Source organism: Delphinus delphis, chromosome 17 (genome assembly GCF_949987515.2).
Source record: "Delphinus delphis chromosome 17, mDelDel1.2, whole genome shotgun sequence".
Lineage (NCBI taxonomy): Eukaryota > Metazoa > Chordata > Mammalia > Artiodactyla > Delphinidae > Delphinus > Delphinus delphis.
This window is the reverse complement of record NC_082699.1, coordinates 57997249-58013397: the sequence shown is the minus strand read 5'-3', so window position 1 is coordinate 58013397 and position 16149 is coordinate 57997249. Positions and strand designations below refer to the sequence as shown.

The 16149-nt window shown below is 36.4% G+C and overlaps 1 protein-coding gene across 1 annotated transcript in view; it reads left to right on the top strand.

Moving 5' to 3' along the window:
* Nucleotides 1–16149, top strand: part of TRPS1 (transcriptional repressor GATA binding 1) — a 252939-nt gene that overhangs the window by 75964 nt on the left and 160826 nt on the right. Inside the window, exon 5 of the mRNA XM_059995083.1 lies at nucleotides 2539–3142. Coding sequence (XP_059851066.1) covers nucleotides 2539–3142 — 604 coding nt within the window. The remainder of the gene's footprint in view (nucleotides 1–2538; nucleotides 3143–16149) is intronic.

Sequence of the window (16149 nt, the reverse complement as noted above, 5' to 3'; positions counted from 1 at the left end):
TTATCCAAAGTCACATATATAGTAAAATACAGAGCCAAGCTTGAAACTTAGGCATTCTGGTTCTAGAGTCTTACTTTTAAGTGAACTAAATTGCTTCTCCAATAAAACTGTGAGTCTTCTGTTTTAAAATAATTTTGTCATGTGGTACTCTAGAGTCTTGCACTTCTTCTCTTTTTTTTTTTTTACGGTACGCGGGCCTCCCACAGCTGTGGCCTCTCCCGTCGCGGAGCACAGGCTCCGGACGCGCAGGCTCAGCGGCCATGGCTCACGGGCCCAGCCCCTCCACGGCATGTGGGATCTTCCCTGACCGGGGCACGAACCCATGTCCCCTGCATCGGCAGGCGGATTCTCAACCACTGTGCCACCAGGGAAGCCCCATTTTAATATTTTTATGGTCAATTCATCATCAAATTATTTTTCATTTATTGTATTTCCTTTTATCTTTCCTACTTCGTGAAGAAAAATAGGACAAAAGATTGAAAACAACCTCCTGTAAAAAGTAGAAGTTAAATATCCATATTTGTTCAACCAAATGTAAGCTGTTAATCACAAGAAGATAATCATGTACCAAATTAAGTACTCTCAACAAATATTGGCTGAGATTTTGTTACATGTCTTAATACCTTTGAATTTTGCTTCCATAAAATAAGAACGTTCTTTTGGATTTTCAGCCATCAGGTCTCGGAATGAAGTCCTCCAGTAGAGAAACCTTTACACTCCCAAAGTGATTAAAGCACACATTTAACTATGCTACTCCTCTGCCTATAACCTTGCAGTTGCTTCCCTTTCCCTTTGAAGATACCTACCTCCTTGCCGTGGTCCACAAAGCTCTAGGTGACCCTCCGGCTTGTTGATTATTATGCTTCCTCTTATTTATTCCTCTCAAGCATCAGTGGCCTCTTTCAGTATCTCAGGCTTGCTAGAATGTACTGCCCTTTCCCCTCCCTCCTCCTCCAACAAGGATAGCTCCTTTCCATCCTTTGCTTTGATAAATCGCCCTCAGAAAGGCCTTCCTGAGGACCTTAAGCAGCCCTTCCACCCCCTTACCATCCCATCCATTCCATTCTTAGCACATATTACTCTTTGTCCTTACATGTTTATTTAGAGACTAATGTGAAGCTTGTCATTCCTGACTAGACTCTAAACACCAGGTGAACAAGGACTATGTGCCTTGTATTCAACAATGTGTACCCAGTGCCTGGCAAAGTAATATTGTGATGATTATCTACAGATTACATATAGGGGTACCTACTTTGCAGTAGCTTTTTTTTTTTTTTTTTGCGGTACACGGGCCTCTCACCGTTGTGGCCTCTCCTGTTGTGGAGCACAGGCTCCGGACGCGCAGGCTCAGCGGCCATGGCTCACGGGCCCAGCCGCTCCGCGGCATGTGGGATCTTCCCGGACCGGGGCACGAACCCGTGTCCCCTGCATCGGCAGGCGGACTCTCAACCACTGCGCCACCAGGGAAGCCCCTGCAGTAGATTTAAGTAACAGCTCTCAAAACTTATTTTGTTATTTTAAGTTGTAACTCCTAACACATTATATCGTGGAGTAGCAAGTGTTTCACATGGTTATTTAATTAGAAAGCCATACAAGGTTTTTACAGTTAAAGAATGTATGCCTTATTCCCAGTTATTTGTGTACCTTTCCAGTATGCCTTTTAGGATACAGTGCCTCTGTTCTTCTTTGTTAATCAAACATGTTTCTTAATTTAACAGTTACCGTTCTGTCTTTAACAGCAGGAGATGCTATGAAATCCAACAATAAGGTCTCCTTGTTTTATGCCTTATAAAAAGAAAACACACACATAAACATACATTCACACACACTCTTTTAATGACTACATCTGTACAGCACCTATCATGCTGCTTGGTACCCAACAGACAGTCAACTTGTTGAATGTTCATAAGTCCTTACAGATAGAAAAAATTTGTCTTAAAAAACTTGAGCTTCTGGTATATTTTATTTACTAGATTATGTAGCTCAGTCAACCACATTTCATTGATTAAATGGATTTAAATTGTATGATAGAAAAGAACATTGTAATCAGTTTGGTAGAATTTATTTTAATATATGTAAAAGCTGTATAGAGCACTAGCAATGTATATATATTTATAGTGAAAAATATCCCAGTTTAGTTTAAATAAGTGGAAAGAGAAAAAGTCCACTGATGAAATCAGGTGTAAAAATTTATGAATATCTATTAAATAATATAGAATTGATGATTATCCGGTCCCAGTAAAATGAACAGAGCAGGTCCTTCAATAATAAAGCAAATCAACCAGTTTTAAATGTGACTCGTCTGGAGTGTGTGTGCATAAGTGTGTCTGTGTGTGCAGATACCTGTTATTGCTAATATACAAACGGGAATATTGCATTCCTTACCTAGAACGGAAGATGCCAGTTTCTGGGTATTGAGAATATTGTATTGCATTCTACCTGTTACATTACAGGAGATAAAATTCAGGTGCTTGAAGAGTGTTTTTTTAAAGCCCTTCTGAATGCTAGATTTCGAGTAATGGTTTTCTTCTTCTGCAGGAGAGCACACAGCTGCTACAAATGCCGTCAATGCAGTTTTACAGCTGCCGAGACTCAGTCACTACTGGAGCACTTCAACACTGTTCACTGCCAGGAACAGGACAGCACTACAGCCAACGGCGAAGAGGACGGGCATGCCGTATCCACCATCAAGGAGGAGCCCAAGATTGACCTCAAGGTCTACAGTCTGCTCAATCCAGACTCTAAAATGGGAGAGCCGGTTGCTGAGAGTGTGGTGAAGAGGGAGAAGCTAGAAGAGAAGGACGGGCTGAAAGAAAAAGCTTGGGCTGAGAGTTCAAGTGATGACCTTCGCAGCGTGACTTGGAGAGGGGCGGACATCCTACGGGGCAGTCCATCCTATACCCAAGCAAGCCTGGGGCTTCTGACCCCTGTGTCCGGCCCCCAAGAGCAGACAAAGACTTTAAGGGATAGCCCCAACGTAGAGGCTGCCCACCTGGCGCGCCCTATTTATGGCTTGGCTGTGGAGACCAAGGGCTTCCTGCAGGGGGTGCCTGCAGGCGGAGAGAAGGCTGGCACCCTCACCCAGCAGTATCCTGCATCCGGAGAAAACAAGTCCAAGGATGAATCCCAGTCCCTGTTACGGGTAGGAAGGTTTAATTTTTTTTAACTAATTCCTCTATCTTGAAGGGAAAATGGGGAGAACGTACATTCTCTAGAGTTAGTATCATGACTTACCAAGTGTAACTAAATGATGTGTATCTGTCTGGGGATGTATACTTAATAAGGCCAGAGTGGTAGAAAGCAGCTCACGTGTGTTTGTGTGGACTCTACATACACTTGATCGAGTGGGTGGAAGTCACTTGTTTGTCACCACTCTCAGCTCCGATTGAATGTTTGTTAATCATTCCTGGTGATTATGCAAAACCATGAGGCCGCTTTTGGAGAAGGGAGGCTCGGAATCCCAGAAGGATGCACATTTGTTACATTAAAATGATGAACTGACTTTTAAATTTTAAGGTGGTGTGACACAGTCTATGGTTAATAAGGAAATGAGCAGAGATTTAAATCGCTAAGAATGCAAAGCCCTCAGTGAGACGTTAATACGGAAATGTAGTGTTTTTAAAACTCACAGCGTAATTATGTACAAATGACAATGCTTGTTGTTTTGTTGCCAAGAGGAGGGGAAAAATGAGATAGACTTAAGTGTGAATGGTGTGAAGAGCATCCGAAGAAGAGAACCATGAATTTTACATTATCGGGCTCCTGTAGGGAGAAAGACACAGTCCCGCGTGAAAAAGAAACTAAACAAAAGCTCTGTAAGATAAGATCCTTGCTCACTCTCTTCATGCTGTGTAGACTGTGAATTGTTAAGAAATATTTTAGGTTTTGAAAATTCAGTTGAGTGATGCTTGCTTTTTGCCTAAGGCACTACCACTTCAACATCTCACCTTGACTTTGAGAAGTTTTGAGCTTTCCGGTTGATTTCAAAGCTTTGTTCCTTCATGGAAGGTAGGATCAGAATCCAGCTAACCTTTACAAAAGAGCTGGTTAGGAAATACAGTTCAGCCAGCCCAGTGCTTTGACCTGGAGGTTAGAGACCACCGAGTTCTCTCTGGATGTATTCTGGGGAGGAGAATTACTCTTGCCAATGTCGGCTTGGCTACTCCGCTCTCATTTCATGTAGATTCTCTGAGGCTTATCTGTGCTTCTCTGGCTTTCTCTAGTGGAGTTGAGAAATGCCCCTTGGAGGAGCACAGTTAATTATAAAAGTTGTTACCTTTCCCATCCGCAGTCATGCCCTGGAGCTAAGAGAAGGGCTTGAATGCAGAAGAGGAGATGCCTCCTTGTACACTGAGAAACAAAGAATCCTTCCTGCCCGGAAGGAGCAAGTTTATCATAAATAACTTTGGAAAGAAGAGAAATAGTTCCTGTGCTTTTCAAGTGAGTGTTCAATTTAGGGAGCTTCTTTCATATATTATGCATTTTTATCATTGTAAATGCTCATCATTTTCTTAGCATATGAGGACTCTTCTGGTCTCAAGTGGCTCTTATGGTTTCTGGTTATAAGGCAGGAATGACGTGTCCTAGGATTTTTAAATTTCATGTTGCATCTTGAGAGCGTGGTGGAATTGATTTCCTTACATCTGTATCACTAGAACTCCCCACTCTTTTTTTTTTTTTCCCATTTAAAACTGTTTTCATCCATGACATCTTCATCTGATACCAAGTTGTGTGACTCTTTTAGACTGTTTCTGGAATGTTACCTTTTCTGCCACCGTTTGTAAACACTAAGAGTTTGGAATGGGCAGTAATTTATGAAGCAGTGCAATTTAAAACCTGAGCAGGATAGTTCTATTCTTTAAGCAGCCTGAGGATGATAATTCTTTTCTAAAAAAATTGTTTTTCTCAATTCCTCCGCTTCCTTAATTCCCTGACTTCAACTTTCTGTTGCATCATTTCAACTGTCTTTTCAGTTCCTCCACATCAGCTGCTGAAGTAGGAAATCTTCAGCAAGAGGCTACTTAACTGTGTTCTACAGTGAATATCAGATTCCTAACTGTAGGATTTGTGATACTTAAAGACCATCATCTACTAAAGTTTGAGAGCTGACAAAAAAGTCTCTCTCTATATGTGTGTGTGTGTGTATATATATATATATATATACACACACACACATATATATATATATATATATATATATATATATATATATATATATATATAAAAATGACGTATTTTAAAGTGGCCTGGGTCTTTCTTCTGTGATTTTAGTAAAATTTGATCTTTAAAATTTATATTTTCATTGCATTTGAATAGTGCTTTTGGAAGTCACCCATTTTATTGGACATTTGCAATGAGGAGGTATAGCTGATTTGATTTATTGTGAAATACTGGGTCGGCCAAAATGTTCATTTGGTTAGTGAATATGCTGTTCAGTAAAGTTCTAGATGAAATGAAAAAATGTGGCTTTTATTTTTACTTAAAATCTAATGAACTTTTTGGCCGACCCAATATTTAGTATATTAACTGAATTTAAAAGTTTTAATTTACACATGTCTTGCTGATCAGCTTTTTAAGATACTTCAGAGAATTAAGAGCCCATTCTGATTGTGAATTTGACAAGAATTCTGTTTTGGTGAATCCTGATTGTGAATTTGACAAGAAATCTACTTTGGTGGTAGAAATGGGTATTGCTGAGTTATCATGGCAAACATACACTTCTCATTCCTTCCTCTGCCATCAGTCAGGGGAAACCCAAAAGAATATTGCCATCATATTTACTAAGGCAAAACCAAAGTACTTTAATTTTGTAATTTTAGAGGTCTAGTTAGTAACAAAGGTGTCCTGTAAAAATTTATAAGTACACAAGTGAAATATGCACATACAATTTCCATGTTTTAAATGAAAAAACAGGGGTCTGTGTAAGTATATATCTACAGAATGTAATATCCATGTTTGAGTTTAAATAGTAGAATGGAACTTGAAATTAACTTGCTGTTTGGTATGTTTATTTTGAAATAGTAAGCAATTTAAGAAATGGAAAATAGGTTTTAAAAGCGATTTTTTAATTAGAGCATCCAATAAAGCATTAATAGGGCAAATGTAAATATATTTATACATGTAGTTTCTAATACTAAAAGTAAAAACTTGACTATCATCTTTGACTACTGGGCAGAGTGATATTCAAGAATTAGGTGTGGAAAATGTGTCCAACAGAAAATGTTAATTTAAAATAGTTTAACACTATGTTGCTAAATAATGGAAACATTTTAAAGAGTATGCTGAATGGAGTTAGGGTCATGTCACAAAGCACATCATTAAAATATCACTTTCAGAATATTAGTCTTTCTTTTACATGTTTCTAACTGGTTGTAGTTATGAAATTCTGCTGCACTCAAAGTGAGGAAGGAAATATAAGAATCACAGAGAAGAGCTCAAGTTTCAAAATATTCATTAGTTTTCTTCACTTCTTTCTTTTCTTTTCTTTTTTTTTTTCCCTTAGGTCAGTGTTTGGCTTTTAGTTTTATATTCAGTGGCAGCTCATTTATGTGTATTTTCATTTGGTGAATACCTTTAGACTTCCCTTGTTACTAGTATGGAATTGATCTTGTTATAAAAAATTCTAAATCTTGTATGTGACCTGTGTTGATCGTTGTGCTTTGAGTATGGCAGGGAGCACATTAACATAAGCTTCATCTTGTAAATTGCCTTATGAAAATCAGTGTTTTGTGTGCACTAACAGTATTTCTATAAAGTCATGTTTTTTCTTTTTATGAGTAGAAAGAAATATTAGCCCCTTTAGATGCTTTGCTAGAAATAGTCCAAGTTTATATGTAAAGTTTAATTATTCCTCTTTTAAAACTTCTAAAATAGATCTTATAAAACATGAATAAGCTCCCGAAAATGTTTTGAAAACGCAGCATTTAAATTTGGCTCCAGGAAGAGGTTAATGTCTTTAATACTGTCTTGCTAAAAGTAAAAGTTAATTGGTTTTTTATATTCAAATAGATGTTCCTTTCTCATTTTAAACTAAACAGTGTAGTATAGTCAGAACTCAGTGTAGTCGGGTGCTCTTTTCTGATCAGCTTCTTGTATAATTTTTATTTTAACAAAGGTATTTATTTTTTTAATTATTTGGTAGCTTCTTATGCAGATGTAACTGTGTTCGTTTTATTATTTCCTGTTGAGGAATTCTAGTTTCATTCTTGTAATTAACGTTTTAGATTGGATTTTATAACACAGAAAGCTATGTCTTTTAACTGATAACCATATTAAAAGGAAGCAAACACCTGTTATTAAATTTCACAAAGACTTTGCCAATATCACATGCATTTTTTTCGTTTTTTAGTGAAACTCAGAAGTATAATTGTTTAGTTGGCAAATCTATACTTATGTAATAAACTTCTGCATGTCATGTCAGGACAGAACGTCACAGTCAGATAACTCGTAGGCTCTAATTCTTCCACCAGTTCAGATGCCCTAGTTATCAGTCCACTTTCCACATGCACCTAGGGGAAAAATAAATCTCTTTGTGATTGATTTCAGTGTAAATTTATTTGCGGATTTGTCCCGTTTAACATGTACTTTTTGCACTGCTTGGCTTTGGCAGAGATGTCTGGCCATGGGCTGTGGAGTTGAGTTTCAGGTTCTTGGAGTTGAGATCCAAGTTGAGCCATTGGCTCAGAGAAAGGGCCTCCCAGGATCCCGTTCATTTGTCTGCTAGAGGGGATCATGATGCCAGCCATCCTCCCAGGAGTGCTGCGCAGCTTAGTTAATTAATGTTTGTCGGGCCATTTGAGATCGTCAGATGCAGGGTTCTAGATAAGGGCAAAGTAGTATGATTATTTGTTCGTTTTGTAAATGTGATACCAAGACAGTACAAAGCAGATGTTATTTCCCCCTTTCTTCAGCGGCGTTAAATTTATAGTTTAAAGATTGTTGATACCGGACAGTCTATTGAGATGCAAAAATGTTCTTTTGGGGACAGTCCACTGGCAGTCAAAGAGACGTTTAAACAAGCGACAGTGTTGAATGCCTTTACAACCATTGACAGAAGACCGCAGGAACTTTTTTTTAACTAAAGATGATCTCAGGTGAAAAGTCTGATATTTATTGTTTTGCTTCATGTTTAATGAAAATAAAAGCAGCTATCATCTAGGTACTGTTGTCTAAACATAGTGTTTACATACATAACCATTTTCCTGACCCCATTTGAATTTTTTTATATTTGCATATATTGAATACCAAAGAGAAAAGTCTATACCAGGAAAAATAGGAAGCATACACCTCCCTAATCATTAGCTATGAAATAGTTTTTAGGCCTTGTTTGTAAAATTTCTCTTTAGGTAGCCGCTGCTATTTATTTTGCCTAAGAATAAAATGTTAAAAACCATTTACTGTATCCAGAGATTAACAATCCTTGTATATCTCTGTGCTTCTGCCCTAGATAGATGCATTTCTGTTGTCACCTATTAGAAAAGGGTATGGTTTAAATTCAAATATATAATAAATTTATTTTAAAAATAACAATTATTCATCCTCTTAGTTATGTTTAATAGTGAACATGACCATTTTAATTTTTATTAAATAAAATCTAAGTAGCTTTTTTTTTCCTTTATTGGTTATTCATCTTTTATATTGGCATACCATATCTGACAATAGATCACTAGTAAAATCAATTTGATACATATATGTTTGACTAATGGGATTTTCTATTATTCTGATTTCTTTCTTTTAAGTCAACTCCCCTGGCTAAAGTATTTTTTAAAAGCACATTTTTGTTTTCTTTTTTTGTAACCTAGGCTTTTTGTGAAGTCTGGCATAGTTCTGCTGGCCCGGGTTTCTAAGGCAGGGGAAGCAGATGTATCTTTTAGTGAATTGGGCTGTAAGTTTGTAGTCCCTGTGAAATGGTATCCTTCAGCACGGTATCTGTTAATTATTTCCTGTATAACTATCTTTTGCTTGGCTTCCTTTTTTTCACGGACGGCATGAGTCAGAAGATAACAGGGCCCAAGAAGGACCCTATTGTTGAGTGTTCTTAGATGTTGGAAGTGAAGAGTATACAGAAGGTGGCCCAAGTTTCAGGAGCACAGATGCAGAATGATTCAAAAGTGTGTCAGCCATGAGCCGTGCAGCCTCGATGTGAATCTAGTATTTTTCTGGCCAAGTCCAGTCTGATGGGTGGATTTAACAGAAGTGTTCATTACCTAAAATCCAGGAAAAATTTTTACCTTGGATTTCTGTGTTTGGTATTTGCTCCCACCAAAAAAGTGAATATTGTTTCCATTGTCATATTCTTTTACTCTCCCTTCCCTTTGACTCTGTCAGTGAACTTTCATTAAGTGTTTATAGACAAGGACATTGATTACTAAGATGGTCTACCAATAAACTCAAGGACGCTTGGCAGGTAGGGTACTGCCGCGTGTGGTTGTGCTACTAGTTCAAGGAGATGCAGATAGTTTCAGTGAGGCTCCAAGAACCCTATTTCCTTCATTTTGGCGAAGTAACATTCTCATTTATAGATGTTTATAATTAACTATAATTTACAAGTAAAACAGAATCGGGGTTATGACGTCATTTTGGAAAAAACCCACGATACTTTATCTTACGGCATATTTTTTATGTTGTTATCAGTGATTAGGGGTAAGGCAAAGGAATCTTACTTTCGTTTTGTTTTTGTAAGTACAGGACATTTGTGATGTGATCAATTGAGTGGTATCATCTCTCATGTTAGGATGATCAAATAGCTCTCGCACATAATTTTACATGTTAACTTGCCTTTTTAAAAAGAGTTTCTCAATTTCTAAGATTTAATTTGGGCATATTAATTCTGAAAGCGATGAACCGTTTCATGCCCTGGAAATTTACCTATCTGTAACATCATGATTAATCAGAAAAAACTAAGGATATACAGAGATATTTCTAAAAGGCAGAATACACTATAATATTTAAATGAGAAAATCCGACTGATAATAAATGGTGTCCCATGTCCAAGTCACTGTCATCGAAGTGGGTCATTTTTAAGATACAAAATAAATTCACTCATAAATAATGCTTAGAGAATAATATCCTAGAAATACGTAATTAAGGAGAGCTGTTAAACTAAATTGACGTATTTAATGATGAATGCAGATAATCAAGGAAAAAGCAAATGATAATCTTTAAGAGCTATTTCTTATGTATATGAAATATGACAGATATCCAATACCCAGATAATGGGGTGATATGCTTCCCTTATATTATGTGCAGCACAGTTTGTTTTCTAGAGGAATTTATTTCCAAGTACGACCTATGTTCTTATGCAGAGTTGAGTCATGTTTCTTAAGGGAAAGCAGTCAACTCAGACAGGCTTACCTTTTTTAGGGGAGAACTCTCTTTCCTTGTTTTCCTTTTGCCTTCATGGATGGTGTTTTTACTACCCTTCACAATTTCTCAACCCAGTTTTTGCCTTCATTGGATGTGTGTTGGATGTGGTGGGGTAATAGTGTGGGCTTTGAGGGAATATAAGAGAGAACTTGATTTTTCTCTTTAAAATATGGAATTTAATGATCTTTAGTTTTAATTGTCGCTGAAATATTTACATTGATTCCATTAGAAAGTATTTTTCTTTCATAGGATTTTCAGAATGTCAGATAGAATAGTCTTTATTATTTCTTAATAACGTGTTAAAAAGACAGGGGAAAGAATACTTTCTCAATTAACATTGAGTTTGTGATTGCTATAGGCTAAAAATACAGACTCTCAAGCCATTATTTTCATTTATTTATTTATTTTTGGCTGTGTTGGGTCTCCGTTGCTGCGCATAGGTTTTCTCTAGTTGGAGCGAGCGGGGGCTACTCTTTGTTGCGGTGCGCGGGCTTCTCATTGCGGTGGCTTCTTCTGTTGCGGAGCATGGGCTCTAGGTGCACGGCTTCAGTAGTTGTGGCACGCGGGCTCTAGAGTGCAAGCTCAGTACTTGTGGTGCACGGGCTTATTTGCACCGTGACATGTGGGATCTTCCCGGGCTAGGGCTTGAAACCGTGTCCCCTGCATTGGCAGGCGGATTCTTAACCACTGTGCCACCAGGGAAGCCCTCTCAGGCCATTCTTACCCCATTAATGACACTTATGAAAACATGCCCTGATGTCATTTATATGCACAAGTTAGGTCAGATTTATATATGGGAATCTAAACATTTACAAATATTACATTTGAGAGAGCTATTTGCTTTACTTAAAAATAATCATTTGCTTTAAAAAAAAACCCCAGAACCTCAGCATGGGACTTTTAAAATTTCTTCCCTGATACTTTGAAAAATGAAAATGTTTTTATTTACTTATAACTTTTTAGAAGCTTATCTGTCTTGCAAAGCATGCTACAGTTGAAGCAGTGTTGGTCATATTTTAGAAGATACACGTTTGGCTAATCTAATTCTTCTTAATCTCAGGAATTTTCAACCTAAACTTTTCTTGATAATTCAGGAAAATCTATCACTTCGCCTGAATCATATAACTGATTCAAAGAAATTTGGAGGTTTTTAAAATGTAGACTGTCGCGATGGGCAGTCTATGGTCTACAAATGAACTATCCACTTAATATGCCTCTCAAAACTTTATGCTATGATAATGTATCTCATGTAGGATTTTTTAAAAAATCAAATCAAAATTTATAGCTTACCTCAAATTCACATATGATTTAAATATTTTTCAAGACTCCAAAATATATCTGAATTATTCTTTAGTAGTGTGCCCAGCCCTTTGAGGTTACAGCTGGGTTTAGAGGTGGGTGTGTTCCCCCTTTAATGGAGTGTCTCTGGTTGTGATTCAGGCTTGACAGGATTGTATTTTCCAGTAAAATTATATTTTAAGTTTTCTTTTTACTCTTCCCTTGTGATGTAGTGGAAAGAGTACTGGATTGGAGGAAAAGGCTTTGTGTTCTCGACTCACTTTGTGACTAACTGGCCGTGTGACCACCCTGGATGAGTCACTCAGTCCTTATGTCCTGTTTCCTTCTTTGGAAAATTATGGAGATAGAAGCATACAATTGCTCAGATCTCTTTAAAATTGCAAACTCTGGGGCCAAGCGAATTTTCTATAAAACCTTAAACATTTAGGTCTGTGAATTGATACCCGAGGCAACTTTAAGACAAATATCTTCTATTGTGGACTTAGTGATGCTAATGTCCAAAGAGATATCATGTATTTGATGTCCAAGTTCCTAAGTTAGATTTCCCTCTAATGGCTAAGAACCCATAAATTATAAACAACTGTCACAATACAGTCTAAAATCTTCAACAGGGACTTATCTTATACAAGAAAGCTCATTCTTTGAAAATACCTTTGTTTCAGAGAATCATGCTATTAAGGGGCCACTTACGAATGCCGATAAAGGGAAGTCTACACAATGAGAAATAAAATAATTCTGGTGAGAATATGACATGTTTAAAGTCTATTTCTTCAGTTTCTTGGCATTGAGCGATGTTGCCTGTTTTTTTCACAGTCAGATGTTCAAATCAGAATTTTGGATGCAGAAACTAATTTTAGTAGGTGGGGTGCAAATTTCTTATGAGTCCATGAATAGACTCTAATCCCAGCTGTTTCATTACAATTATAAAAATAAAATTGGCTGTGAATCATTCAAACTCTATTTAATGGATGTGAATAATTCAGTTTCGCCCCACTGAAATCTTAAAACTATAAACCTATCTTAGATTCTTTGTGTTCCTTCAGAGTTAATATCTCATTATTCATATGTGAATTATTAGAAGTATTGGTGGTCATGATGGAAATGACCATATTTCCACTCAGTTCCTGTGGGTTTCAGGAGAGGAGGTGGCCTCTAGGGTGGCATTGGTGATGAAAACAAGAAAGAAATTAGGAAGAGTCTATGAAAAGAGAAAAGGATATCGAATTAGTGTTTGTTGGCATTTTCTTACCCGTGGAAGAGTCTATGAAAAGAGAAAAGGATATCGAATTAGTATTTGTTGGCATTTTCTTTCCCATTAAAATATATATGTTCATTACATACATTTTAGAAAATATAAATAAGCAAAAAAGAAGAAAATGACTACTCAACACTTTAATCTATCCCTTTCTGGAGACACACACACACGAAGACATGCACATACAAACATAGACTTATGTGTTTATTATTAAATAGCCTTCAATTTCACTTTATAATAAATTGTAAACATTTTCTCATATTAGTGTTTATTCTGCTATAGCACATTTATTGACTTCATAATATTTCATTATGTATTGTACTAGTTGTACCAGAAAAGATGATTATTGATTCCTTGTTGTCAGACATTGAAGTTACTTCCAATTTTTGCTGTGGTAAATAGTGCTGCATTGAATATCCTTGTAGCTAAATAATTCTATCTTGCTTGCAATCTTAAATTGTTAGAACTGGCTTCCCTATAATCAGGTTCCTCCATGGGGTGACACAGTAGTGGAGTTTATTGTCAAGTATGGGTCACTTTACCAGGCTATGTGTATGTATACTCTTGGGAAATGGTAAAACGTTTTATTGGTGACAATTGCCTCACAGTGGTAGCTAAGAAATAGAACCCCCAACATTTTCTTTAAACATTATTATGGGGGAAAACAGTATGAAGGTTTGAATAAGGTACATTTCTGAAGCACCAACACAGATTCAGTGAAGTATCTATTTCACTTTTATAATCGAAGCATTCCTTAGTCACCTTGACATTCAAAGAGTATTTAAATAGTGTAATGTACTGAAATGAGTCTTACAAGGTAAATATATATATTATATGTATATATATGTATATATATATTTAATATTTATGTATATATGTATTTAATATATAAAGGGATTTCACTGTCTCCAAAAAGATTCTTAAAGTTAATATGTTTTGGTGATCACATAAAGTTGGCGCCAGCAGCTATTTAGTGAAGTACTTGGTACACACACAAACTCTGTTTTAAACTATTTGAATTTATTTTAATTTTCTCAAGGTCATTCACATAGTTTAAGGTAAGGTAAGAATGAAACTCAGGTGTTAAAGGGAAGTGTAGAAAACCATTCTAAATCCCATTTTCATTTTCTTTTTCAAGCATCTCACTGCTATATGCAAAGTCCTTTCAAAGACTAGAAACTATTTGTATTTATAGTTCGTAAAATTTTAACAATATACCCATTTGTTTGGGGGATTTGAATGCATAATTGGTTGTATCTAAATTTAAATACATTAATACTCATCTGGGTTCAGGATTTACTTTCAAAGAACCAGCATGTGTTAAACCAAACTAACCTAGACTCAGACTTGAAAGAAATAGAAATTCAAAGCAAAAGATAGCTTTGTAGAATCATTCCCTGATGTACTGGTCTCTAACTTTTCTTGCCCTATAAATAATAATTTAGCACCTACTTTGTTTCAGGAACTATGAAAGATCCTATAAAGAGTATGGATATAAGTAAATCAGGGTTCTTGCCCTCAAGTAATATACAATCATGTATAAGTGATAAGCTAAGTATACAGACAACGATAATAAAAGTGAGACTTCCATAAAAGGGACAAGGAGAGGAGAGCAGTGGTCTTTGGGTGTTTAAAGAGGAACAGATCACATTCAGTTGAGTGATTGAAAACAGTTGTCATACGTAGAGTTTTCTGAGATGATTTTTGAAAAAAAGACTAAGCTTTCAGCAACTGAATATGACTGCATGGAAGGCAAGCTCTGTAGAGAGAACAGTGTGAGTTTAGCTGAGGGCATTTTTAAGATATAGATGATGGAAAAGCTTGATCAAAAGGTATGTGCAGTATAGTTTGCGTAGCTAAGACGTGACATATAAGTTAGGAGCGTTTCCTTAAATGCTTATTTGAAATTTTTTATTTCAGAAGGAAATAGGGAACCATCACAGGATTTAGATCAAAGATATCTTGATCAAACCTTTAACAAGGTTAATATCTATCCCATTTTACATAGGATGGCTTGGAAGAAGGTGGATAGGTGGGCAGAATTGGGATAAAGGAGATTAGTTAGTAGGTTAATCCCTTATCCTATGACTGATAACAAAGGCTACACTAGGATAGTGAAAATGAGAGATTATTTTTATAGATATGCTAGATGTAGAATATTCAAGAGTTAGCCAAGTTGACATGTGTGGGTGACCAAGAGGAGGGAGGTTATGATGAATGAGGCTTTAAGTTTGGATGACTAGACAAGGAGACCAATAATAGCTAACATTTGATAATCACCAACTATGGGCCAGGCTCTCCTTTCAATTTGTAATAACTCATTTAATCTTCCAGGTAACCCCATGCCATAGAGGATATCTTTAATTCCATTTTACAGAGGAAATAGAGCCTCAGAAATATTAAGTCACTTGCCCAAAGTCACCCAGCTAGTAAGTGACTGGGTCATGCTAGACCATGTCCATATAGGCTGACTTCAAAGTCCACACTTTTCTAAATTGCTTTTTGATGAATGGTAGTGCCATTAGCAGAACTCTAGCGTGAGCTTTTTTGTGAGTGTTAAATAAGGTAGTCTTAACACCTACAAAGTTTGCAGGGCATTCAGATGAAAATATCTAATGGATAGCAAGAAATGGCATTTCTCACAGGGAACAGAGGAGTTGGAATGACTTCTAAATGAACCGACATTTCTTTAATAGTTGAGTTTATATTGAAAACCTAGTTTGTACAGAATATTCTAGGAGTGTTATCAACATGGACAAGCTATGGTCACCGATTCTTTAAACCATTTGTAAACCAGTCTGGCAGATAATGTTCAGAAACATGATTATGGTATAAGGAAAGGCGTGCCAAGTGCCATGGAGTGGAACAAATAAGCTGTAGTATTTAATTTAATTTAATATTTTAGCATTTTTTATTGAAGTATAGTTGATTTACAATGTTGTGTTAGTTTCAGGTATACAGCAAGTGATTAATGTATATATATATTCTTTTTCAGATTCTTTTCCCTTATAGGTTTCTATAAAATATTGAATAAAGTTCCCTGTGCTATACAGTAGGTCCTTGTTGGTTATCTATTTTATATGTTACATATATATATATATAGTAGTGTGCATATGTTAATCCCAAATTTAATTTTTTTAAGAGGAGGAAATTATCTATTCTTAATTGAGCCATCAAGAAAGTCCTCCTGGAAGAGGTTGCTTATTGGTTGGTTCAAAAAGGATTGGGGT